This window comes from Aplidium turbinatum, chromosome 3 (genome assembly GCF_918807975.1).
Source record: "Aplidium turbinatum chromosome 3, kaAplTurb1.1, whole genome shotgun sequence".
In the NCBI taxonomy this organism is placed as follows: Eukaryota; Metazoa; Chordata; class Ascidiacea; order Aplousobranchia; family Polyclinidae; genus Aplidium; species Aplidium turbinatum.
Window position 1 is genome coordinate 40,615,121 of NC_137474.1, and position 27,666 is coordinate 40,642,786.

General features: G+C 38.3%; 1 protein-coding gene across 1 annotated transcript; it reads left to right on the forward strand.

The window, feature by feature from the left end:
• Positions 1-569: 569 nt before the first annotated feature.
• Positions 570-19,575, forward strand: LOC145766272 (palmitoyltransferase ZDHHC2-like). Its single transcript, XM_082577946.1, has 11 exons — positions 570-1,331; positions 1,633-1,659; positions 1,878-1,972; positions 6,594-6,714; positions 6,800-6,902; positions 14,628-14,748; positions 14,954-15,086; positions 15,911-16,037; positions 16,679-16,753; positions 17,174-17,255; positions 17,875-19,575. The coding sequence occupies exons 1-10, from the start codon at positions 1,223-1,225 to the stop codon at positions 17,247-17,249; spliced, it is 987 nt and encodes a 328-aa protein (XP_082434072.1). The 5' UTR covers positions 570-1,222; the 3' UTR covers positions 17,250-17,255; positions 17,875-19,575.
• Positions 19,576-27,666: the final 8,091 nt, after the last annotated feature.

Genomic DNA, 27,666 nt, shown 5'->3' on the forward strand with positions numbered 1-27,666 from the left:
GAGTGAGTTAGTTCTCAATTATTTTAGTTAAAATTAGGTAATCCGTTGATTTACGGTTGAACTTGAGTAGCAATGACAAAGTTTACTGAGCTTCGACGTACAGTTGGGTATGATAAGCTTATATAGACTAGTGGTATCCTTCCGGTTTAGAAAAGTTATATACATAGGGTAGCCTATGCTTACTTATTATGGTGTCATAATAATAGAGCTAGCTAGGCTGTGTATACGACATGATTGTAGGCTACCGTATGGTGTACTACATAGACTAAGTCAGTATCATGGATAGGCCTAGTATCCTGAAGTTTTTCATCAGTCTCAGATGATTGTGAAGACGTTACTGACAAGGAGAAAAAAGAGATAGCCTCGCCTTATAGAGTTGAACAAGTTAGCGCATCAAGGAAAACCGAACTAAACACAAAAATAAATTTGTTAATCGATGGATAATTCGTTACTGCACATTTATCACCTGTACATTTTCGGTGTTAGGGATAGCCTGGATAGGTTAGGAGTCTGGGTTGGAAATATGAGAGTGGTAATTGGTAAATGATGTCCAGGACTCCAGGTGGTAAATATCCCAGAACTGACTAACTGACAAGCAGTTTTTTTGGCTGGACAGTGAACAAATGAAGTAAACCGTGTTATTGTAAAATATGTGCTGCTTTGTGTAGCTTATAGGCTACTGTTCTAATAAAACAACGTTGCTTCGAGATACCGTTGCTACTGAAAAAATCAAGCTAACCTTTGTAATTTATTCAGCAACTTTATGGTATTAGATTGGGTTTGTCAACTAAATCAGCCATGCTAGTGCCTGCAAGGTTTTGTTTTTTGTAGCGATTTGGATACTGTACCACTTCTTCAATTCACTTGTTTTCTGTTCTTTCAGGTTAAAACGTATCTTAGGTGGGATTAAAATAACTTTAAAGTTGTATTGGCAATTTTTCTAACTTAAATTACGTCAAAAATAACCTCGCCTATGAAGGAACTTTTGAAGGATTTCCGACTGAGAAAAAAGGGATTTTTCAGAATAAAAAAGGAAACTGAAGAGGATTTATCAATTGTCAAAAGTGGAAGCACTGTCCAGTTGACCAACAGGGAACAGGACGTCTTGTGAAAGAGCACCAAATTTTGAAGTTGTTTACCAGTTTCCAACTTTGACATTGCAGACATTAATATTATATACCTTCAGCTTATCCATTGTTTATTGAATGGCATCAAGTTAAGCATGTCCGTTACTGTGTTTTGTAGTAGATTTGTGAGATGGATTCCTTGCATTTTTATTATACTAGTTATTCTCTGGTCCTATTACGCGTATGTTGTGGAACTTTGCATTAGTAAGTATTTTTGTTTATTGTATATGTGATATTAAAATAGTCTGTCATGTATTGTTGTTCAATGAAAAAACATTAAACATTCCACAGACGTTATCACTATTTGGTCTCGTAGCCAACAGGTGTAAGGTTAATGTTGTTCTGATGTCAAGCTCACAAAGAGAGTAATATGAAAAGTATGAGCAATGAACCACATTTTTGCTTCTTTTGTGCCACAAATCAACTCTTAAACTTATTTTGATTAGTTATTTTGTTATAAGTAGGCGTGCCATATAAAATTAACTTTGTATATATTATTTTTCAGTAACTGTCTCTTCGACTGCTGAAAAAGGTAAGCATTCCTTACTAAAAGCAATAATCAAAAGCAGAGTGTGTATGACAGGAAGCAATGGTAATATATAAGGTTGTTGTGGATTCTTATGCACAAGAACACATGTGAAATATAGTAAAACCATTATGGTCCTTGTTCAACAAATGTATACTTTAAAAGTTTTGCATTGTTGTTATAATTCATGTGTTTTATATATCAGTGTTTATGATTGTTTTCAGTTTTCTATCTCTTGTTTTACCATATTGCCTTCATCATATTTGCTTGGTCATATTGGCAAACAATATTCACAGATGTTAAAGAGCCATCTGACAAAGTGAGTTAATTTTCTCTACTTGTAAAATACAATAAACTGGAGTTCAATAGTTATTTTGAAATGAAAAGTACCATAACATTTTATGACCTGGAACAGAAACTAAAACAGGCCTCGAAATTCACGGCGGACACGGCGGTCATGTCCGCCGTCACAGCATGTGATGTCCGCGGGAAGTACCATCTAGATCGGTCATATTTGTCCGCCGAGAAATAACGCAAGAACTAGTGATGCAAATCGTCATTGCATAACACGAACAATTGTTGCGAGAATACAATTTCCCGCGCATTCTAGCACGCATCTAGAAAATGTGAATACCGTCCTGAATAGGGTGGGCTGAAAAAAACTTTTTTTTGAAATTGAAAAAGTGGCCCCTCCAAAAAGTTGGCAAATTGTCCAAAACCATCTGTTTCACTAAAAATTTTCAGTTGCTCCCTCTAGTGGCCGAGCAACATTGCACTTAAAGGGCGCGAAAAGGTCAATTTTTTGGAAAGTGCTCTAACTTTGTAGCCGATGGTCATAGAGAACTAAAACTAGTATCAAAAGAAGCAGAAGAAGCATGTTTCTATTTGTCTTAAGAGAACATTTTGCCATAAAATGTCTAAAAATGAAGTTATTTTCAAAAAACTCTATTTTGAGGCATTATCACAGTCCTACACTACAGGTTGTCAAAATGGACAATGGTTCCATAAGCAAGCAAAAGTGAAATGATGACAAGATCTTGACCAGCCATAGTAATCAGGTAACCACCATCAAATTTGACAATTTTTTAGGTTGCATCAAGATTTTTCAATAGCTCCCTCTAGTGTTGAAGTAACAAAACATTGAAAATTATAGAAGTGAAAAAAACTGGAAATGTGAAGTTTTATGAAATTCTACTAACTTTTTACAAGTCGTCATGGAGAGTTAAATATAATTATGTAATTTTAACGACCTGTTTTAGCCTAATGCTGCGAGTTCGCTGTGGTAATAATGGATTGCACTAGCTTTCAGGACACAGTTCCCCAGTCATGTGCTATGACGAATAGTGTTAAAGTTAGTGATTCATTCTTTTATGCGGCTCTTTTGTTTGGCTATAATTAAACACAGCACTAAAACCAGTAGCCTAGTTGGTCAAATTAAAACAACTGAAAAAACTGCAAGCTTAATAATCACTAATATCATAGTGAGATCACTAGATCACTACTCAGACAGAAGACATAATGTCGAAAACAATGGCAAAAAGACATCAAATCAATCAAACTGCAAACTGATGTTTTGAGTCAAAGGATTTCATCAATTTTCTGGATTGAATTCTTTGCCTAATGATTCCATCTCGTCTCTCAAAACTTGTAGTGGAGGCAGATGCTTCAAATACCAGCTTGACATGCCGTTCAACAGCTTGATTGTGGCAAGGATGATGAAGGCTTAATGGTTGAAAGCGTAACTCATTGGTGGCTTTATAACTAAGCTTTTGTGTTGCTGGAGGTTCATAAACATCAGGAAGATTTAAATTCAACATTTTATGAAATCCTTTTGATTTAAGATTGATCTTGGGTATAAAAAATTTACAAATCATTGAAAATTCTGCTGAATTAGATGCTGCTTCCATAAATCCCCCTGAAAAATTATCATTTTCAATGTGATACATTGTGCCTTTTGTTCGAAGTGCACATATCTTATTAACAGCCATTCTGCAAAGATTCTCATTCCTCATCATTGTTACCAAACATGCCAAACAAAACATTTTCTGGGTGTGCATTGTGCAAAGAATCCATTTCTTTTAACAACTTTAAGACAGATATCTACCAGTGTTTGATTTGGAATACTGATGATCCTTTGCATGAGATTGTAGAAATTTTTTGACCCGTCTTGCAATTTATGCTTCCGTCTTATTTCAAACCAAGTTGGAAAATATATGTATATTTAAACAATACTGAGCCTGCATAACTAAGTTGAGTGATGGATTTTCAGTTGCTGTGTAAAGGGTCTGCTACTATTCGGCTAGTCCGATTGGGCTAGTCCGATTTGGCTATTACCCTATTCGGCTACAGCCCGATTCGGCTAGTCCGATTTGGCTAGTTCTATGGTAAACAACTTTACCTCGCTTCCCACTTTTTTCTCCGCTCTTCTCTTCGCCGTAGTCTTGCTCCTCCGTCAAGGGGTGGTAATTACACGCAATTCATTATGACGCAACCGAAGGCTTTAATTTATCACACGGCTCACCCAGACAGTAAAATCCGCCATTTATACATTGATTTAACGTCTGCAGACGTTGAATCAATGTAAAAATGACTGATTTTGCCGTCTGGGAAGGCACTCAAAGGTAAACACTGGATAAAATGCAAGAATGCAAAAGAAACGATAGCCTATTGTGGAATAAAATACAAAATTCTCTAAACAGAAGGCGTCGTTGGATTTACAGAAGGATTTTGTGGGATTACAGAAAGATTGTCGTTGGATTTTCAAAAAATTGCCGATTAGGGAACTAACTGATAAAGACTGTAGCCAAATAGGGAACTAGCCCAATCGGACTAGCCGAATCGGACTAGCCGAATCGGGCTGTAGCCGAATAGGGTAATAGCCGAATCGGACTAGCCTAAATGGGCCATTCCGCTGTGTAAAAGCGGAGAATCCTGCAAACCAGAGTCAGCCACCTGGAATGAACTAGCAATCCAACTTCAAGAAGTCTTAAATCGTCATCAACCTCACCGCACTTTACAGCCTAACAAATTCGGTAACTATAGTATTGGTCTGTACTGACTACTGAGTACTTCAAGAATGTTGTTAGGTAAAATTGGAAAGTGTGAGTTGGGAATAGATTCTTGAACAGGTTGTTAAAATTACATAATTATATTTAACTCTCTATGACGACTTGTAAAAAGTTAGTAGAATTTCATAAAACTTCACATTTCCAGTTTTTTTCACTTCTATAATTTTCAATGTTTTGTTACTTCAACACTAGAGAGAGCTATTGAAAAATCTTAATGCAACCTAAAAAATTGTCAAATTTGATGGTGGTTACCTGATTACTATGGCTGGTCAAGATCTTATCACCCTTTTCACCTTTGCTTGCTTATGGAACCATTGCCCATTTTGACAACCTGTAGGACTGTGATAATGCCTCAAAATAGAGTTTTTTGAAAATAACTTCATTTTTAGACATTTTATGGCAAAATGTTCTCTTAAGACAAATATAAACATGCTTCTCCTGCTTCTTTTGATACCAGTTTTAGTTCTCTATGATCATCGGCTACAAAGTTAGAGCACTTTCCAAAAAATTGACCTTTTCGCGACCTTTAGTGCGATGTTGCTCGGCCACTAGAGGGAGCAACTGAAAATTTTTAGTGAAACAGATGGTTTTGGACAATTTGCCAACTTTTTGGAGGGGCCACTTTTTCAATTTCAAAAAAAAGTTTTTTTCAGCCCACCCTAGTCCTGAATCCTTAGCTTCCATTCAAGCAGGAAAACTTTCGGTTTTTACGTTGCTTCAACGATTAATGACATTGAATCAGCGTAACAAAGGTGAATTCTTCGCTAAGAACCGATGGTAGTTACCGGTACTTTTACACTAATCACGCGCAACTTAGTTTAAGTCTTACGTCACAATGTCTGGCTTTGATCTCCGAGTAATATTGAAAAGGCAAGGTTGGTTACAAAATTACATTATACGAGTAGGCTATTACAGCAAGATCCAGCAAAATTTATTACGGTAAGTTAAGTTTAATAGTAGCTTTAGTGTAGAAGTTTTCCGGCTCGTGCTCAGAGCATTGTGACGTAAGAAGCCACACGACTTCGTTCGGTGGAAGTTAATCAGTTATGCGGCGTATTAAGCAGCTACACGGCGCTTTGGCTCTTCAAGTGCACGTCGTTGTTTTGATAAAAGCTTTTCAGAGTCAGTGACTTCGCTAAAGTTTTATAAAGCCTTCTAAACCGTAGCTATAGTTCTCAAATGGCGAAGAATTATCAAGAAAAAGTGATTAAGCATGACGATCGACGCTAAAACTGGTGTGTCCGCCGTGAGACTTAATTTGTCCGCCGAGATAGCTGCTCAGACCGGACACGTTTGTCCGCCGTCAACAAAAACGAATTTCGAGGCCTGTAAAACTTTTATGATTTTATATCTTCCTAAATAGAGCTGATAACATTGTTGTTTTTGCCGTTAATGATTAAGAAACTTTCTGCTATCTTGACTGACCTTAATGATATTTTGAGATCGGACCATTTTGGGGTGGCCAAACTATTGACTATGGCTGACTTTGGATAGGGACAACTTGTAGCAAGGGATATCTCACCGCACCGCAAACATAGTTTCCATGGAACTCATCTTGACTTAAGCAAACATTTTTTGAGTGCCAATATTGAATTCTAATCACATATTTTTTTTACAGGCCTAACCACTACAATTGCACACTTTTAACACAGAAGCTGCAGCCCTCTAGGCTCTCAAACATTTTCTACACTATATCTGTCAATTTTAACAAGACATCAACAGTTAAATATCACTCAGCTTTATCTTTCATCATTTATTTCAAACAAGTGCCAAATGTTTTCTTGTCTTACATCAATGTCCTCAATATAAATACCAGGTTGTATACTTTTGACAAGACACTGATATTTGTTTTGGTCTGAATTTGCGTTGCAGTATCGTATAAGTGATGGCATCAAGCAGCAATTAATTGCCTGCACAGATGAAGAGCAGCGTCAAGAAATACTGAAAGAATATTCGAAAAATCTTCCTATTGAAGTGAGAACTGCAACTGGAGGTTAGACATGTTAATTAAATCATACGATTTTTTCTTTTATGCAACACTATTTGAAGGCTTTGGAAATATTCTACCATATTTGCAGGTATACGGTACTGCAACAAAACTTATATGATCAAGCCTGATCGTTGCCACTACTGCTCTGTTGTTTGCCAGTGTGTGTTGAAAATGGATCATTACTGCCCCTGGTAAGTAGTGAGTCTGACTCCAAAATTCAGTTTTGCCAATATGGCTGTGAAATCCTTACATTGGTTTTAACTCTGACAAGCTCTAGATCCCTTAAAAATTACTCATATAATAATAATTTCTCACTATAGAATGCAGTTGATCCTCTCAAATTTTACCAAGGTTTATGCTAGCCTACTACATGGTAGCCCAGCAAAGTGTGGACAAGTAAAAGTTAAGTTTTTTGAGTTAAATGAAAGTCAATAAAAACAACTCGTATATCAAAAAAAAAAGAGAAATGTATTGTCTTTAATAACTTCCAAGACTTATTCAACATATCTTCCTTTCTCCTTGATAACCTGGCAGTGACGAAGGATCACCTGATCAGTATCACTCGTGCAGTTTCAGCGCCAATCTCTGCTCAAGATTTGCTCACTTTTTGCTTCAGAACTACAACATTTGAGTGAGATGCAGCACATCTGCTTTGTGTAGAGCTCGACCGATATCACTTTTTCAGGCCGATACCGATATTTATGAAATTTTTAGGCCGATACCGATATATTTCAACCGATATATATCAACTACGAAAAATATGTTACCAACAAAGTTTTTTAGCAACAAACCAGTCGAAAAGAGTTTATGCATTGGTTGCAGTAATGGAAAAATCATTCTTAACACTAATCACAAAAAAAACACCAAACAAAAAAGAAAGAACCAAATGCAATGCTGTTTTTTGTTCAATTCAATAATCAAAGTTCAACAGTTTCAAATTGTAGTTCAAAAACATAGTTTCTCAGCATTCATGCCAAGAAGAGAACATCTTTAGTCATCGTGAATCACCAATCAGTCCAACACGACAGGAGTTTCTGCTAGGATTCGCACAATGACCGGTGTCACTGCCACTAGCCCGATAAACAGAATCACAACCAGGCAGCTAGAAGAGCGCCCTTCCATGTGCACGAAACAAGACATTCAAAAGCATGTGCTGCGTGCAAAAATGGATTGTGTGCAGAAGCTTGCACTTGCACGTAATTAAAACGAGAGAGTTTACATTCGTGTTTGAGCAACTTGTGTTTCTTCTAAAGGTATGACTGATTTTGAGTGTGCTTTTGCTGGCCGATGTTTATCGGCGAAAAATAGCCGATACAATATATCGGCTGCTCCTGATATCGGCCGATAAATATCGGCTGACCGATATATCGGTCGAGCTCTAGCTTTGTGGCATCAAAAAAAGTAGTCTTTGGGTAATTTTGTAGGGCTTGACCTTAAAATCTCTTACCAGCACCCTCTGGACGATTGAACGGTAACATGTTCCTTTTTAGCAAGTTTTTCGGTGCTGCTTCCAGGATTCCGTTTCAACTTTTCTCTGATGTTCTTAATGAGTTTTTTGGTTCTTCCGGACCTCTATGGGGTGCTCCTCAGTGTTGTACGTTGACGCCGTCAATTTGACGGCGTCAACTTTTTGTTGACGCTGAGGCTAGCGCCGTCAATTTATTTTTCAGTTGACGGAAGTGATAGCGCCGTCAACTATTTTGCTGATTTTAAGCGTCAAGCGCTAAGCGTCATTTTTTGTTTTCATGGAAAGTCTCGTTTCACAATAAGAGTTTCACAATATATTCTAGCCAGCGCGACTCATCCAAATTACCGGCTTTGGCGTTGGTTGGAATGGCTCCCTGGAATACACACGGAAGAAGTTCGCCAAATGGTGATCACCCATGTATTGAGAACGAGGGATCAGAGACAGAAAGCGAAAAATCCATGAATGGCATCGAATATACAACATTATTTCAAGAGCTCTATGCCCCTGAAAAGAGCGATGTTGGTGCAGTGGACCTCGTTAAAGGATTTATACATGCTAAACTATCACAGCACGCTTGGAACAGTGATACCTTTCCGACTAAACGTTTTCAACTTGTTTTTGAAATACAACACACCAATACCAACCAGCGCTGCTGTGGAACGCATGTTTTTACTTAGAAAGGACAATATGCGCAGAGGCGCTGGAAGCGGGGGATACCCCCCCTGCCCTCAAATTTCTGTGGATGGGGAGGGAAGAGGGGGCAATGTTGCCCTTTTAAGGTCATGTAAGCTACTGCACATTTTGCAATATAACAATTTATGCTATTCGCTTTTAGCCTATTTATAATGTTCTATTTTTTCCTCAAAATAATATTCACGACACAAAATTCTCCATCACAGTAAGTTATATTACATCATTATAAAATAGCATGATGCCCTTCCGTACCATTGTTGTTTGTATAGCAGACATTTGTATCATTACTCGATAATGAGCTGATAGATGAGCATTATCGCTATATCTTATCTTAAAACTTAAAAACAAATTGGCCTTTCAGCAACAAAAGTGCCCTTTTTTCATACTCCTGCCCCTCCAGTCAAAAATCGCTCCGGCGCCCCTGAACATGCGTCCCAAACGCAGCAAATTGTCAGACAAACGTTTTGAAATGCTTGTTTTTCTGCAAGGAAATAACTAATAGGCTGAGCAGCTAATTACAATACAGTCTCCAAACATAATATCTGCTCTTTATTTATAGCTATTGTAGTCTGGGAGCCAAACGCCATTTTTTCCCTTAACCTTGCATTGCGGTATTAAGTTTTTTTTACTGTTGATTTTGGTAGCCAAGGATCTCTATTTTCAGAAACTGCTTGATGACATGTTGTCACCTTTGGGCAATTTGAGAAATTCAAGATGGCGTCCAAGATGGCCGCCATTACCTATAAACGACCATAACTCCCTATCCATTCACCTTAGGAAGGTGATTTTTGTCTCTATACCTAGGTTGTAGGAGTCAAGCTATCCATCAGAACTAAGTATTACGTTAATATCGTATTACATAATGGTAATATCCAAGATGGCGTCCAAGATGGCCGCCATTACTTATAAATGACCATAACTCCCTATCCATTCACCTTAGGAAGGTGATTTTTGTCTCTATACCTAGGTTGTAGGGGTCAAGCTATCCATAGAACGAAGTATTATCTTAATATCGTATTACATACATAATGGTAATTTCTAAGATGGCGTCCAAGATGGCCGCCATTACCTATAGATGACCATAACTTCCTATCCATTCACCTTAGGAAGGTGATTTTTGTCTATACCTAGGTTGTAGGGGTCAAGCTATCCAATAGAACGAAGTATTATCTTAATATCGTATTACAAACATAATGGTAATTTCCAAGATGGCGTCCAAGATGGCCGCCATTACCTATAAATGACCATAACTCCCTATCCATTCACCTTAGGAAGGTGATTTTTGTCTCTAAACTTAGGTTGTAGGGGTCAAGCTATCCATAGAACGAAGTATTATCTTAATATCGTATTACATACATAATGGTAATTTCCAATATGGCGTCCAAGATGGCCGCCATTACCTATAAATGACCATAACTTCCTATCCATTCACCTTAGGAAGGTGATTTTTGTCTATACCTAGGTTGTAGGGGTCAAGCCATCCATTAGAACTAAGTATTATCTTAATATCGTATTACATTCATAATGGTAATTTCCAAGATGGCCGTAAAAGGTAAAGGGGGGTCCCATACTTGATTCAAGTGTCGGGTATGAGAAGATAAGGTTCTCATTGTACTAAGCCTTCGGCACTAAGGAGAGTAGGGTGGCCAGTTCCTTTCTCTCAGCCGCCTTTACTTCAGCAACTACGCCCACCCAATTTATTACACCCTGGGTAGAGGTGAGCGGTGTTTTTCAACAACCAGCTGAAGCCGGGAGTCAAACCAGGTTTGCATAATTGGAAAGCCAACAACGTTGCGCCATCCCACCGCAATTTGTGTGAAATTCATGGCCGTAGTAACACTAAATTATCTTACATACTATTCTATGATGTCAGGTTATAGCAACCCGATTATAGCAGGCGCAAAATATTGTGTATTTCATGTTAGCAGAGTTGCAACTACAAGCACGTGAACTGCATGGAGTAGTACCGTGGCATCCATATTTTATTAGACGTCGTATACCATCTCTGGGGCTAGTTCGACTTCATCAGGTAAGGTGACTGGTTGAAGGGACTTGTTTTGGTCATCCTTTACCCAACCATATTTCGTTTGATCTATCGAAGTGTTATGAATGCAGTAGCCTTTTCAATTTTGAAATAGGAGGCGACGATGTCACAGCCAGAAAGTGCATGTGCCGTGAGTAGTCATTTGACTACCTGACAATGCTTCTGTACAGTTTTTTTCCTATATCAAGCACCGCGCTTCCTTTGATTGGGGACTCCATCAATACAACATTCTTGAGATTTGCCATGTGATGATAATGCAGCAACAGTACAAAGATGTCAGTGTCATCGGCAACGACAGTGATTTTGCTTTCTGCATTTTGCGAGGCACCACTCAAGACCTGTTGAACAATGACGTTATCTGCTTCTTCGTGTGAAGTTAACAGATCTGCCCGTGAGATGACAATTCCACCTTCACTGATTTTGATCGGCACCGGATCTGCTCCTGTTCCCACTAACTTATGATGTTGTGTGTTGTCCTCATGAAACTTCTCATCCTGGACAAAATCATCAACTATCAGTTGCTTCTTGTTTTTGGAAGAGGTTAGTAGAACCTTCTGCGCTGCCAACAACTCTATCAGACACCTCAACTTGGAGAATGTGGCTTAGTGGTTAGTGCGCCCGCCTCTGAATCGGTAGGCATGGGTTCGATACCTTGTCCGGTCATACCAAAGACTTTTTAATAATGGTACTGAATCTAATTTCTGCTTGGCACTGAGTAATAGAGTGGATTCGGGTAATAATGTACTCAGTTGCGCCTCTACACGGCTGCATTGACACTGTCTGCTTTGTAAAGCGCTGAGGAGCAACGCATTCTGCGATGGATACAGCGCTATATAAAAACTAACATTATTAACATTATTATTATAAGGTAGATTTAGATTTCACAACCCTCATATCTCCAGTATCATCAAACATGGATGTTGAAACTGACGCAAGTTCATGACCAAGCACAACCTTGTCCCGCCCAATAACCTGCAGGCAAATCACCCTTGCGTAAATCTGGTTTGGGACAATTAAACGACGTGTGAGACTATCACTCTCGAATTCTTTGTAGCCTATGCTTCATGCAACTCAACTGAATTCAGGAAGCCGGACGAGTCTTTGATCATTACAACAAGTGATTCAAAGGCACAATCAATGTTAGTTTGGCTATCAGACTTGGTTGCAGCTGAAGCCACATTTTTTCTGACAAGAAGCTTTTTCGGCAATCCACATGATACCTTGCATCAGCTGCGTGAAGGTCACTTACAGTGATATCTACCCTTTGTCGCACAACTTCTGATAGCTCATCTTGACGCCGTTCGCAGGCTTCACGTATAGTTTGCTTGAGTGACTTCTTGCCACCTGCGCTGCCTATTTCCCGACATGAATATGCTGGTCGCCAACGTTTAGGGTGTTTCGGATATTTTTCAAGCACACAAGTTTCACCACAAAACAAACAATGTAAGTTACTTTGAAGATAAACCCTGGCAGTGATGACCGTCTCCTGGTCTTAGGCGGAATGTAAAACGAGTAACTTTCTGGATTCTTCCTTTTATGCCTTTGAACCTGGAGGCTTGAAGTGTATGTTGAAGCACAGTTTCTGTGACATTTAACTGTGCATTCACGATTTTCACTAAATTTTTCTTCAAGAAGTTCATGATACCTGTCCCCATAGATTTTGCTATGCTTGATAAAGTTTTGAATACTGACAGGACCAGTGTCTTTCAACGGTTCAGCCTTATTCTCACATCCAAATTTGGACACGAAAAAGCACTGTTCTCCATTCATGTTTCACTATTGGTGATCGTCATACTATATTATAGGCTACGGGCAGCAGGGCTTGGTTAAGGCTGATGGGGGCCCGAGGCACAGCTAAGTTTAGGGGCCCCTATTGGCAATCGCTTTCAATGCAGAGCAGGAGTGCTCAACTGTTACGGCAAAATCGTTACACAATTTGAAATTGTTACTCAAAAATAACAACTGTGGACACACTGGCACAACAACTTTCACTACCTACCGCATACGGTACTAATGTAAAAAAAATGGGGGGCCCTAAAACTAGGGGGCCTGAGGCCTGTGCCTCATGGTTAATCGGGCCCTGACGGGCAGCACCTAAAAAGACAATAGTGAATTATTAGTGCCCGTCTACTACAATATGATAGTTACATGGGATTTAGGCTACAGGGAGTTATGCTATGCTCATTTATAGGTAATGGCGGCCATCTTGGACGCCATCTTGGAAATTACCATTATGTATGTAATACGATATTAAGATAATTCTTAGTTCTAATGGATAGCTTGACCCCTACAACCTAGGTATAGAGACAAAAATCACCTTCCTAAGGTGAATGGATAGGGAGTTACAGTCATTTATAGGTAATGGCGGCCATCTTGGACGCCATCTTGGAAATTACCATTATATAATACGATATTAAGATAATACTTCGTTCTAATGGATAGCTTGACCCCTACAACCTAGGTATAGAGACAAAAATCACCTTCCTAAGGTGAATGGATAGGGAGTTACGGCCATTTTTAGGTAATGGCGGCCATCTTGGACGCCATCTTGGAAATTACCATTATGTAATACAATATTAAGATAATAATTAGTTCTAATGGATAGCTTGACCCCTACAACCTAGGTATAGAGACAAAAATCACCTTCCTAAGGTGAATGAATAGGGAGTTACAGTCATTTATAGGTAATGGCGGCCATCTTGGACGCCATCTTGGAAATTACCATTATATAATACGATATTAAGATAATACTTCGTTCTAATGGATAGCTTGACCCCTACAACCTAGGTATAGAGACAAAAATCACCTTCCTAAGGTGAATGGATAGGGAGCTATGGTCATTTATAGGTAATGGCGGCCATCTTGGACGCCATCTTGAATTTCTCAAATTGCCCAAAGGTGACAACATGTCATCAAGCAGTTTCTGAAAATAGAGACCCTTGGCTACCAAAATCAACAGTAAAAAAAACTTAATACAACAATGCAGGGTCAACCATCCCCGCTCCCGGACTATTGTTAGCCTGAACTTGGTTGAAATATTTCCTTTTTATGAGACGCTGGCAAAAAATAGCGCTAGAAATTAGCGCTGACGCTGACGCCGTCAATTTCTTCAAGAGCTTACGCAGTCCTTTACGCCGTAAAGTTTTTAGGCAATTCGCGCTGACGCTGACGCCGTCAAATTATTTCAATGACGCGTACAACACTGGTGCTCCTAACCAGTCTCTCTGAACCTTTCAACCGGCTCCTACTATTCGTAGAAACCCCAATTTTGAGAAAACCTTTTTCCGAGAATTCTAAAGTTTCTAAGCGGCATCTGTTTATTCGAAGAAATTATCTTATAATAGAGGTTCACCAAGTAAAGTGTCAGCAAAAAAGTCTCAACAAAAGAAGGAAAAAAAAAACAGTTATCAAACGGCGTTTTATGACAATAGAGGTTAATTTAATACGTGTTTGAAAATGTGTTTCAGTTTAATATGAAATTTAGTCCACACGTTGCTGGGCCACCCTGTTACCAGTTCTGTTAAATTTCTTGTTTTATTTTCAATAAATTTTAATACGATAGGTGTGGATTTACGTTAATTTGCTTGAAGGTATTGAAGCATAAGTAACTACTAATCTAAATAAACTCTCAATTTTTTGGAAGTGTCCTCACTGGGCCCAAGCTCACTCTTTAGCTAGGAATGTCGTAGCTTCATCCCTTTTTCTTTTCAGGGTGAATAACTGCGTCGGCTTCAGCAATTACAAGTTCTTCTTTCTTTTCCTTTTCTACGGGCTGGTCTATTGTTTGTATATTGCTGGTACTGTTTTTCAATATTTCATCATGTTTTGGACGGTAAGATCAATCATTTAGTTTCAAGTGTGAAAAAGCCAAACGATACTACTACTGTACTATTAGCTGGACAATGAAATTGAAATGAATTAATATGTATTTGTTTCAACTGTATTAATGTATAACACCTCCACCGCAACAAGTTTTTTGTTTTTTTTTGGTAATAAGAGGTGCAGAATTCCAATGAATCGGATACTTTTTATTCCAGAGAGGCCTTCCTCCCAGTCCTTCACGATTCCACATCCTTTTTCTATTCTTCACAGCGGTCATGTTTGGCTTCAGCTTGGCAGGCTTGTTTGGTTACCACGTTTATCTGGTGCTTAAGAATCGTAGCACAATAGGTAAGCAACCGCTAATTTTTTTTTCGATTTTTCAAAACAGGTCGTTTGTATCTACATTGTGAAGTACTCAACGGTCATGCTTCTAAAAGCGAAACTCAATCTATTGCATATCGGATATGGGTTTTTTTTTTTGCTGAAACTTTTCGGTCATTTGTCCGAAATGACTTAAAAAATTCGGTCGTTTTTTATTTATTTCGGTCATTTTTTCTGATGAAAATATTTCCTTTTAAGTAGCTGATACAAACCAAAATTTGCACTTCCTGAGTAGCTAATACTATTATATTGACTATATATTTAGTCCGAATTGACTATATATTTTTTCGGACATTTTGACCGAATTGACTATATTTTTTTCAGACATTTTGCTAAAAAATCGGTTAATGACCGAAGAAAAACCTGTATCGGATATTCTTTTCACATGAAATTTTTGATTTCATTATAATTATACGATTTACTTTGGATACTCCTGAGTATCAGTATACTATACGATGTATGAGATTTTTGTGTTGTTTATTTTTATAACTTTTGTACCTCTGGTACTTGAGTGGTACCACTGTTACTCTGTTAGTGTTCCCGTCTGATCAGTTTTGATTTTAAAACAAGTTGTATTTGAATTTAACTGCTAAGGTGTGTTGAAGCCATAGTTGGAGCAGTTCTTTCCACATAAGCACCCAGTTAACAATATGTAACAGTGCTTAGCGTCTGTTTATGATTCCAGAACATATATACGGTATTAACTCAATTACTAACTTACGGTATTAAATTATTAACTAATTACGGTATTAAACAATTAACTAATTACGGTATATGTCAATTACTAACAGAGACGTTTCAAGCCCCCATGTTTCGGAATGGACGAAACAAGAACGGATTTAACTTGGGTCCAAAACGAAATTTTGAACAGGTTTTCGGAGAAAAAAAACTGCTTTGGCCCATTCCTGTGTTTTCAAGGTGATGTTGGATATCTAAAAGATATTCTTCCCATTAAACTGTTCACTGCGCGTTCTTGTGAAAATAATAAGCTGCTATTCTGCTCTGTAATTTATAAAATACAGTCACCAGATAAACTGGTTACATTTGTTGTTACATTATATAAGGTTGATTTGTTTTTGACTCTTTATCCTCGGACTGACAAAGTCTTATTAGGTACTGTCTGGTAGTTTCGTATAGTCGACTTGTAGAGGCTTTTGACGCTGGGCCGGTTAACCAGATTAACAAAGTGAAGTTTCCGATTGTTGAAGTGTTGTAGCCGGGAAATTGTTTCATTCACTAGGTGCCGCTGAATGGAGAGCAGTCCTTAACGTGCGTTGCTCAAGCGCACAGTCGCACACCAGCGCCACGTGATCTTGAGTCGAGCGCTTAACCACTAAGCTAACCGGGCGGACAATAATGGCGACATAAGAGGCTAGTGACTAAAATGTCCTTGACAACAAATTTTACACAACTATTTTTTTTGGTTGGAAAAGTTTGATTCCTGAAAGAAAACCACGACTTCCATTGTGGTGGTTGGAGCAATGGAGCAGACTTAATATTTTCTTTGCAGTTGCCTTTCAAGTTGATTGTAGTAATAATGATAACGCGCTTACTTTCAGCATGGGAGATGGTATGGTGTTCCCAGTGCGACTTATAGCTGATGCTGAACAAGGCGATGGTGGCTTCACCCTCAGGTAATCACAATTGCTTGGTAAAGTGACTACTTAGATATATGGTTTGACACACTTTCCTGTAATGCATCGCTTCGAATATTTTTATATACGAACGAAACACGAAATGTCCTTTTTTATTTACTTAATTTTAACGTTTTAAAAAGGTAAAGGTGGCCCCATACTTGATTCAAGTGTCGGGTATGAGAAGAATAGGTTCTCATTGTACTAAGCCTTCGGCACTAAGGAGAGTAGGGTGGCCAGTTCCTTTCTCTCGGCCGTCTTTCCTGCAGCAATTATGCCCACCCAATTTATTACACTCTAGGTAGAGGTGAGCACTGAGCAGTGTTTCCAAGAACCAGTAGAAGCTGGGGGTCATTTTCTTAATTTTAACGTTTTACTGTAAATAATCACATTAGCAGTGACACCACATATTCTTTTCAGACAAAGCAACGAGACGTTTTTCGCTCGTCGACGTAACGTTGATGACGTGGATCGTTTGCTCGACGAAGAGAGTTAATGACAGGTAAGATAATGATATGGGGAATTCGGACCCACCTTGGTTTTCACGTTCATTGAATGTCGCCTTCAAGAGCAAGGCAATAGAAGTTTGTTTTGGATCGCCACATAAACAACAGCGACATCGTTTGCGTGTCAGACATTTGTTATTGGTAGACTATGGCGTTATATAGTTAAAATTTTGGTAGAGAGGTTACTTTCTTCATAAAACCAAGCAACCACACGGCATTTAACATCATACATTATAGTGAACACAAACTATAAGTTACGAACGTTTTCGGCCATACTCAAGTTAGCCCTTCTCAAGTAACGAAATAACTGATTTTACATCTACATTTACTACACTCTTTATGCAGTTAGGTTCATTCATTTATGTTTTTATTTTCGACCATCAAAGCTAAAAACGATATCACTTATCATTACATAGCGGAGATCTGCAGAGCAGGTCTATTAGGTGTCTAACAGTAGATGCTTTTTTAAGCTAATATTGAACTCCTGTCCTATCTTTGTCACTTCAGATTCAATTATTCTTCGATTAGTGACAAAGCGCCCAATCAGAATTGATACCACTCCGTGTTGAAGTTATTTGAATTACTATTAATCGCATTTACATTATTTCTATTCAGACCTACGGCACGGAATTGACATCGTGAAGTGCACTTGTTAGTACCGGTACTTCCGCATGATAATTACGCCTGATGAAATACCACACCACTATCCGGTGACGTACTTCAACCATCGGTTGCAATGCACAATGTCTCGAGACCTTCAACTGGGGATGCGGCCGTAAAGTTTCTTCGCTCTATTTACCAGCATTCTCCTCAATTGAAAGATTTTAGTCTGGAAACATTTGACCTGAAATGTTTCATCATCATCATCATGTTGAGGCTCGGCTGTACAGAATAAGTTGCGTAGTTTTTATTTCACTGATGATGATGATGGCAACCAGCGGCCACTTCGAACATATTAGCCTCCGAAGAATTATGTCTGGAAGTTTGAAGAAGTTCGAAGTTACGATGTTTAAAGAAGAATTTCGCATTAGCCCAGAGCTTATCAAGTTTCTCTTTCGTGTTATGTAACATTCCCTAATCCTGACACACGTCTGCATCACCTTTAACAATATAACGCTAACTCCAACATAGCCTAGCTAATAGCTATACCAAAAGTTGTTCACAATCTGTGCTTTTTTCTAGGGTTTCATATGACTTATGTGGGTTGCTCATGTTCAATTCAATTTAAAGTTATTCTGCACGTATGCTGTGCAAATTCGTTTTCTTTTATTTGTTCAATATCATTTTATGTTCAACCTGAGTTCATGTGTTATGAGTATTACTTTCACGCACTATTATAATATACATCCCTGCTTTACCTGCAAGTAAATTGCAAAAGGGGTGACATCATTGGGTTACAATTAGTCAATGGCACTAGATGTTCTGACCAGCAAAAGCCGATATCCTTGAAATTTGGCTGTCCTATCAATTGCTTGATTTCCTAATACTGTGAGACACATCAACGCGATAGCCAACAAGATTTTGTTTGTTTGAGACGTAGCCTAAAAGCGGCATTGTATAAAATATCGCGTCATTGTTTGTTTTATCTCTTTAATGCAGTTGAGACAAAAATTTCATTTTGTTGTTTTACTTTTTTTGCTTTTTGCTTTTTTTTTTTTTTTTACTTTTTTTTGCACTGGGGGTCTTTAAGACAGTTGGCCAAGCCCCCTACCGCTAAATTTGAGTGTGAAGGCTTCAGTTTTTAATGGGTTCGCTGTTCAATTTCTATAGATAACTCTTCAAAGCGAGTTTTACTCTATAATTCGAAAACCTCTGTTCATGACCGATGCCGAATTCAAAGTTTGCTGGGTGGTTAAATTACGATTAGTGTTGCCAGTTTGAGCTCAATTTTTTAGTTTTAGATTGTTTTTCAATTCGTTGCTATTTGTAGCTTGTTTGGTTATTTTGTCAGCATATCTTTCGATTTTTTACGAGTATTGTCCCGTAGGCTCAACGACGTTTCACGTAATTCTGAGTTGCCTGTTAGCCTATGTTGTGTCAGAACTGCTTGTTGGCTCTTGGCATAATTATTGTGCTGGCACTTTGCGTCATCTTTAGTTTGTTGCTTTAGAAAATTAACTTTCCTTGAATCCCAAAGGAAAGGCAAGTTTTTGTTATTTTTGTTCAGTATCAAATGCCGTCCGGATTGCTTTTTTTAAACTGTACGTACCTTAGGATCGATTAAAATGAAAACTCGCTTTTCATCTCAGTCTGATAGACTTCTATTTGAAATCAAACAATGTTGTTAATGAATCGTGTTAAATAAATTGATGAATGTGATAATGTCTTCAAAATGTAGTTTACCAGAAAGGAATTGACCCTTGTTCCATTCGATCAAGGCTCCAAGTCTGCAAAAAAAATTGAGAAATCCACTTGTAGGCCTACAGTCGCACAACTTCTGACCCATCAATAGGCTAATTGAGCGGATAAACATTTGAGCTTGGTAAAAGAAGATAGAAGCCGGTATCGGAGTTCAAGCTTTCAACCTCCGATGCTGGTTTCTATCTAGACGGAATGCTGTTTACAGAGAAAGGCCTAGGTAGGAACAGTGGAATACCAGGACGACTCGCTTTATTGATTTTTCTTACAATATGGACAGCTGAAGGGTCATTGCGAAATTTAAAAATTGACAGAACTGCAACAAAGTTTTTTTTGCTTTTGGGTAAATTCATTTTTATCAAATGAAATGCTATATTTTACGTGAGTCGTGAGGTTTAGGATGCTAGAACATCGGCAGAACCTTGCCACTGCAGTGTGAGGCTAACTACTGTTACTACTGCAGTGTGAAATCTATTGCTGCATTATTATGACTAGTATAGCATTACATAAACATGATATCACATATTTTCATGCATTTATTTTGGCAATACACACTTTGTACACATGCAGGCAGATCACATACGCTGCACCTGGGTATGCGACATATGGCGGTAGACCTTAAGCTGTAGTTTCACCAAATTTTGTCATAATACCATGACCCTCCAGTTGTCCACCTCCTTTTTGAGTGAGCAATCCCCTACTTCTACTATCCCTGGGCCTACGACCTGCTCAACCGCCTACCCACTGTCGGATTATTTATTTACAACATGCACGAATGGGGAAAAGTTGCAATCTGTAGGCTAGATATGACAAGGAGGAACAAATTACAGACCATACTGCCTGCCATCCACTCAACATCTTCCATAATATTTAGTTCGAGTCAGCGACATTGCTCGATCAAACGTGGTAAAAAGCGGAACCTCTTGATCCCTGGACTGGCGAACAAAAAAGATTCAAACCATAAGCTTAAAAGAAGATGTCTGAAGGATAAGTGGAAACATATTTTAAAAGCTCTCCCATATTTTAAAGTCCACATCGAAAAGTAAAAATGGTCATGTAAAATCTGGCCTGATTTTTTGTTCTTTCAGGCAGTTTAAAATGTTATTTCAGTAGATTGCCTTTTTCCATGTTCGGATGTGATCTTGTAGGCCTACATATTGGATTTCATTTGATTTTAAGTCGAGCCGGTTTACTTACAACAGGGATTACTTAAAATTCTTGTTATCCAAAATATTTTTCGGTTTTGACCATATTTTCCCAAATTTGTCATATTTTGAGCTACTTTTGAGCTTGTTTCATCACTTGTGACCATTGGGCTGCTGTTTAGTGTTCAGTGGCAATTGGGCTGGAAATTTTAAAAACATCTGGCAACATTGAAGGACAAGGTCCTAAGTACAATTCCTGTGCACTGCAGCGTTGCCAGATGGGGAAATAGGATACCAAATAAAAAAATTCTGGTGAAATTTAGAGGTCTTTGGTGTCAAGCTTTTTGACCTTGAAACCAGACAACTTTTTGGTGAAATCTGGTGAAATTTTTCTCATTTAAGTTTTTCCCAATTTTTTAAACTTTTTAGCAATAAATCCACGCTAGTATTGAAAACGTTTTGCAAGAGGTTTGTGCATGTGTGATGGCAGTGTGTTGCAAGTTTAGAGTGACCAATTTGCGCTCTTCAATCACTGTGCTTCAATCAATCTTTTGAATCTGACAGCAGCACTGTACCAGCAATCTTGTAGCTTTTGCCACTGGCATGGTTGCAGGCAGTGGCCAGACACTGCTTTTTGGAGAGTTCTTTTTACCGAAAAACTGGCCAAAATCTCATTTTCAAGGATATCCTGAGCAGGATATGCAAAAGTCTTTCAAATTTTTTCATTGCGATGTTATTGCATCTTTTAGTGCATTTTAACCATGGCAGTAAAAGTTGCCGCTTTTAAAGTAAAAACAGCAACTTTTTTAAGAACTTTTCATGTTTACTGATAATTATGACTGCTACAGTTATAATCCGTGTATGCAATGTGTGACAAAACATGTGGTTTGCATATTCGTTTCATTTTAGTCTTATGTCTTCAAAACTATTTGTATTTTTAGGCGAAATTGCTTTATTTAGGATGTTTTAAATATCTGGTGAAATTGTATGCAATCTGGTGAAATTTTAGTTACTTTTTGGTGCCAAGCAGCTTCCAGCATCTGGCAACGCTGCTGTGCAGAATTTTAGACTTGCAAATGAAAGTGGAAACTGGAAAGTTTTGCCTAAGGATGAAGCAAATTAACTGATTCTGAGGGGTGGATCAAGCATTTAGCTTATCAATCAATGATTTATATGCTATGACGTAGGTAGCCGTTTAATTGCAGCTATTCTTAAAAAAAATATTTAGATAGACATTAAAAAAGATAAGACACAATCATAAATAGTTTTCGACACGTCGCTTAAATGTCGCAATAGACATACTATTGACTACAGGCCAGCATATGGTAAATTATTCCAAGTATTGACTACTCTATTGGCAAAGGAAAATTTACGGCAGTTCAGTTGAGCAAACTGTTTATGCAATTTAAAATTATGGCCTCTGGTTGAATTAGAGTTAAAAAGGAAATATTTGGAACATGGTGATACCGAAACATTGTGTATACTAATTTAAAAACTTCTGTCAAATCAAAAATTAATCTCCGTTTTTCCAACGAGAGAAGGTCTAGTTCAAACAGTCTTTGTTCATAGGTTAGGTTTTTCAGTCCATGAATGCATTTTGTTGCTCGTTGTTGCACCCTCTCTAGCAAATCAATGTCCCGAACAGAATGGGGATTCCAAGCCGCCACTGCAAATTCCAAGTGGGGCCTGATCAACTGTTTATATAATTTTAAAAAGACATGCTTGTCCCTGCTGACCAGTGTTCGTTTTAAAACACCCAGGACCATCTCCGCCTTTTTAACTGCATACGAGACATGTGTGGATGTTTTAAGATCAGTCGTTATCATAACGCCCAAGTCTTTTTCACTCTTTTTAGGGGCAATTGGCATGTCACCTAGAACATACTGATGCTCTAAGTTGCCATGACCAAAGTGCAGAGTGGAGCACTTGTCAACATTAAACTGTAGTTGCCAGGATTCAGACCAGTCCATTAACAATTTCAAGTCCGTTTGTAGCAGCGATGAGGCAAGATCGGGATCATCCCTGCTCAATTCTGTGTAGATTTTCATGTCATCCGCCAATTTCAACAAGGTGCTGTGACTAATGTAGTCATCAGCGTCATTGACATAAGCAATAAACAGCAGAGGCCCAAGGCAACTTCCCTGAGGCACACCGGATATCATGGGTTTCGGATCACTTTTCTCTCCATCCACCACAACGACTTCACTCCTACCAGAAAGGAAGGAACGTATCCACAAATAAACATTGCCTTTTATACCCAAAGTCGACAGTTTCCTCATTAGTCTTTCGTGTGGAACCGAATTGAAGGCTTTGGAAAAGTCCAAATAGACAACATCAACGCATTGACCTTTATCAACAATAGATGTGATGTCTTCCAGAAATTCAAGAAGTCGGGTTGTGCATGAGGATTGTGGGATAAATCCAAATTGGGTTGATTTAATAAGGTCACGCTCATCCCAGAAGTGCCAGATGACTTCTCTTAGGCATGACTCCATTAACTTACAGACACAATTTGTGAGGCTCACTGGACGATAGTTTGCAGGAGTTCTTCGGTTTCCCTTTTTAAAGATTGGGGTTACATGGGCAATCTTCCACTGCCCTGGAGTGTCACCATAATCGAGACACAGCTGAAAAAGTCGACACAACTGACATAAAAGAGTAAAACCACCAGCTTTAAGTGCAATGTATGGAATACCATCAGGCCCAGTTGAGGCAAAATTTTTTGTCTTGGTCAGGTTCCTCGATACTAGCTCAGTCGTGAAGGTGACACTGACTAGTTCTTCTTTGGTTTTTGGTGGAGCAAAAGGTATGTGGTTGGTATCCTCATAGGTAAAGACAGTGGAGTAAAAGTTACTCAGGGCTTGTGCACACTCAGTTGCATTGTTTGTTAAATCACAATCGCTGTTCTTGACCAAAGGACCAATGGAAACTTTTGATTTTTGCTTGGAACGCACATAGTGCCAGAACGATTTGGCATCAGTAGTTTCAACTAGTCTGCATTCAAAGTTTTTGATGGCATACCGAACTTCTGATTTAAGGTTCTTTGCCGTAATATTTCGCATTCTCCTGTTTTCAGTAGTTTTATTTGCGAGAAACTGTCTTTCTGTTTTATTGCGTTGTTTTTGAGCATTACGGACCTTTTGAGTTTCCCACAAAGGAGATGTCTTAGTTATTTGTGTTGTTGATGGGACTGTAACTTCCAAGATACAATCCAAGGTTGATACAAAATTTTCCCAGATTGAATTGACCTCCACGGTAGAAAAAACTTTTTCCCAGTTAGCAGCATTCACAAGATCTTGAAACAGAACCCAGTCTGCCCTCCTAAAATTCCGACGCAATCTAGAGCTTCTATTGCGGCGGATGCTTAACAGCGCAACTTCTGCCAAGACTATGTTATGGTCCGAGTTAGCTAAGGGTTCTAAAATATCGACGTTGGTAATAAGCTCTGGATTAGAGGTGAACAGCAGATCCAAAGTTGCTTCTTCTCTTGTTGGGCTTAATACACACTGCACTAAGTTATTGTCCAGAATTACCTCCATAAAATCATCATTGCTTGGCTTGTAACAGAGGTTAGCCCAGTCAATTGAAGGAAAATTGAAATCACCAGCAATAAGCCGAAAAGTTGACTTTTCCTGGCAGGCTTTGCACAGAAGCTCATTGAGATGTTCGTTGTCCAATACGGAATTATTTGGAGGGCGGTAGACAATGCCGATCAGCACTGTTACATCTGATGGAAAGTTGGCTTTACACCATATAGTTTCTTCATACACATCACAAGTTAGGTTTTCAACAAGTGTACATTCGATCTGTTTATCTACATACAACAGAACTCCCCCCCAGCACGATTCCTCCTGTCATTTCTGAACATGTTGTACCCACTTAGTTGAAAAACGGCATCTGATATATCTTTGTTCGCCCATGTTTCTGTTATGCCAATAAACATGGGTGTATATTGAGCAGCATATAGTTGCAGCATGTGAATTTTGTTAGGTAAACTCCTCGCATTGATTATAAGGAAGTAAGGGTTGGTCCTTACTTTTACTCGTCGTTTTTTGCCTCCTTGTTAGACTCATTCCAAGTGTTGTCCCTCTTCCAGCTGCCATCAGCTTGCTTTACATACTTCCATATTTTACCATTGTCCCTTAGGCTGTAGCTGACTGTGCTGATGCCACTTTCCATGGCAGTCTTGTTCATATTGAAAACACTCTCAGATTTCTTGTTGTAAATTTGCCGAGACTCTAGATCCATGTTCAGGCGTACTTTAACATGTTGGAAATTAGTGCCCCTCTTGTGATGAGTAAACTTCATTCTGACATTTCTTGCATCAAGCTCAGTGGGAAAGCTCATCTTTACAAGTCAAGTTGAGGTTGAGTCACCGGGTTTTTGGCCTAGCCTTTGGACATTTAGTGGTTCCACTTGCACACCAATCTTCTTTCCAATTTCTTTGATTTGCTGTTGATCAGTTTTGGAAGAGGACTCCTCCATGCGTGATATGATAAGTTCAGACTTTGTTTTTTCACACTGCAGCACTGACTTGACAGAGTTCCGAACAACTTTGTCTAGACCACCAGTAACCCCGTTAGCAACTCTCTCTGCCCATGTTTTTTGTTGTTGAGGTTCGGCCATGTTGGGTGTTGATCGCTGCTCTAAAGAGGCCACCTTACTGGATAAGTCGGTAACTACCTTGGTTAGCTTCTGTAGCTGGAACTCGATTTGGTGTGGGTTGTTGCTTTGTTCTTGCATTTTGGACAGATGCACCAAGAGCTTCTTAGCTCCACGGTTGCAACCGGGATAGATCCAAAGAAGGGATCCGCATTTTGCACCATCCTTGTCATCACCATTGGCCAGCATAGTTAGGGTGCCCTCTGGCATGTTTACACACCTTGCATGGTACCAATATTCGCATAAGTCACATGCAACTGCTTTGTTAGCCACTGCTTTAGTACATGTAGGACATTTTTCTTTTGCTTTGTCCAGCATAGTTGCTCTTTTCAACAGGTCAACAGCACAAATTATTTTTTCCTTGATAAACTATTCAACTTATTCAATTCACTTATCTTATCTCTTATTCTCTTAAACCTTATTCAAATAGATGAGATGTGTTCTCCAATTGAAGCTTATTCAAACGTCTTTTCAAATATGTGTAATAAAGTTAGAGTTTTTTTAATTTGCTGGAATTTGAGAATTTCTTTGGGTAATTTTCTGTTTGTCATAAGAGGATGTGACCGTGTTTGCCAAACGACGCATTACATTTTGGCAGTGGCTATTTGACCGGCTCCGGTCTTTTAATCTGAAACACTATTTGACCGGACATGACGTATTCTTTTTTCTTTTTCTCGTTCAAAGCAAAAGACAAGAGGAGAAGAAAAAAGTGCCTATATATATAACTTTTAAATTCAATTGATTTATTCAACTGAGTTGGCGGCGTGTGCAATCTTTCTCCGGCTCGCATTCGCAAGTAATGAATTGGATACTACCCGGAAGCGTTTCTTTTTAAACTAAAATTTCCTGCTAAAAAAACACTGCTTAAAAGTTAACTGAACATTGATAAAACCATTTTTTTTAAATAAGTATTGTCACTTTTTACAGCCACCAAACTAACTTGTTGAGAGCAAAAATGTAATGCGTTGTTCGACGAACGCGGTCACATCTTCTTATGATGAACGGAAACTTACCCAGAGAAATTTTTAAATTCCAGCAAATTAAAAATACTCTAACTTTATTAGTTATATTTGAAAAGACATAAAAAAGCTACTCAAATTAAAAATTGACCACAAAATGCAGCAGCCTGACGATTGTCTTCGGGTCAAAATTTAGTTATAAAAAAAAAAAACGCTTCCGGGTAGCATCGAACTTATACCGTTGCGGATACCAGCCCGAGAAAGATCACACGCGCCGCCGCATCAGTTAAATAAATCAATTGAATTTAAAAGTTATATATATAGGCATTTTTTTCTTCTCCTTTCTTTTGCTTTGAACAAGAAAAAGAAAAAAGAATACGTCATTTTCGGTCAAATATGTTTCAGATTAAAAGACCGGAGTCGGTCAAATAACCACTGCCTTTATCTTACCTTTTATTAATGATCTTTGTAACGAGTTTTGCCTTATTGTGTGTCCAAAATACTTCAACTTTCTTCTTTTGACTATTTGTAAGAGAATTTTGCTTGAATTGAATTTGGATAATACTTCATCGTTACTGATCGTTTGTTTCCATGAAATTTTAAACATTTGCCTGTATGACCAGAGCTCGAAGGCATCAATCCGTTTTTCCATTTTTGTGACACTGTCCAAGTTTCAGAGTTGTATAAAAGGGTTGACCAGACATAGCATTTTAATATCCTTTGACAAATTGATAAACTTAAACTTTGATTGATTAAAACATTTTTCATTTTTCCAAATATAGTTCTTGCAATTTCTATCCGTCTTAGAATTTCATGTTCACACTTCCCATTTTCATTCATTAAATGTCCAAGATAAGAAAAACATTTTACTTTTTGTATAATTATTTTTATTGTCAATTATAATTTGGAGTACTGGAGTGTCTAGTGGTTTTGAATTATCATTGATTTAGTCTTTTTAGCGTTAATTTTCATATTATAACTGTATATTCAACAGTTTTTTTAAACTGAATCAATGGCGCGTTTGATATCTTTTGGGCTGGTGTTCCCAAGGGAATGAGTTCGATAATACCCGAAAGCGTTTTTTTTTTTAAACTAAATTTTGACCCGAAGTGACTCAATCGTTAGGCTGCTGCATTTTTGTGCTCAATTTTTTTGAGTAGCCTACAGCCCAATTTTTTATGCCTTTTCAAATATGAGTACTGGTAATAAAGTTAGAGTTTTTTTAATTTGCTGGAATTTGAAAATTTCTCTGGGTAAGTTTCCGTTCGTCATAAGAGGATGTG

Coding starts and splice junctions, on each gene's coding strand:
- LOC145766272 (XM_082577946.1), top strand. CDS start 1,223: ATGTCCGTTACTGTGTTTTGTAGTAGATTTGTGAGATGGATTCCTTGC. Junction 1,332..1,632: donor TGTTGTGGAACTTTGCATTA/GTAAGTATTTTT, acceptor ATTATTTTTCAG/TAACTGTCTCTTCGACTGCT. Junction 1,973..6,593: donor TTAAAGAGCCATCTGACAAA/GTGAGTTAATTT, acceptor TTTGCGTTGCAG/TATCGTATAAGTGATGGCAT.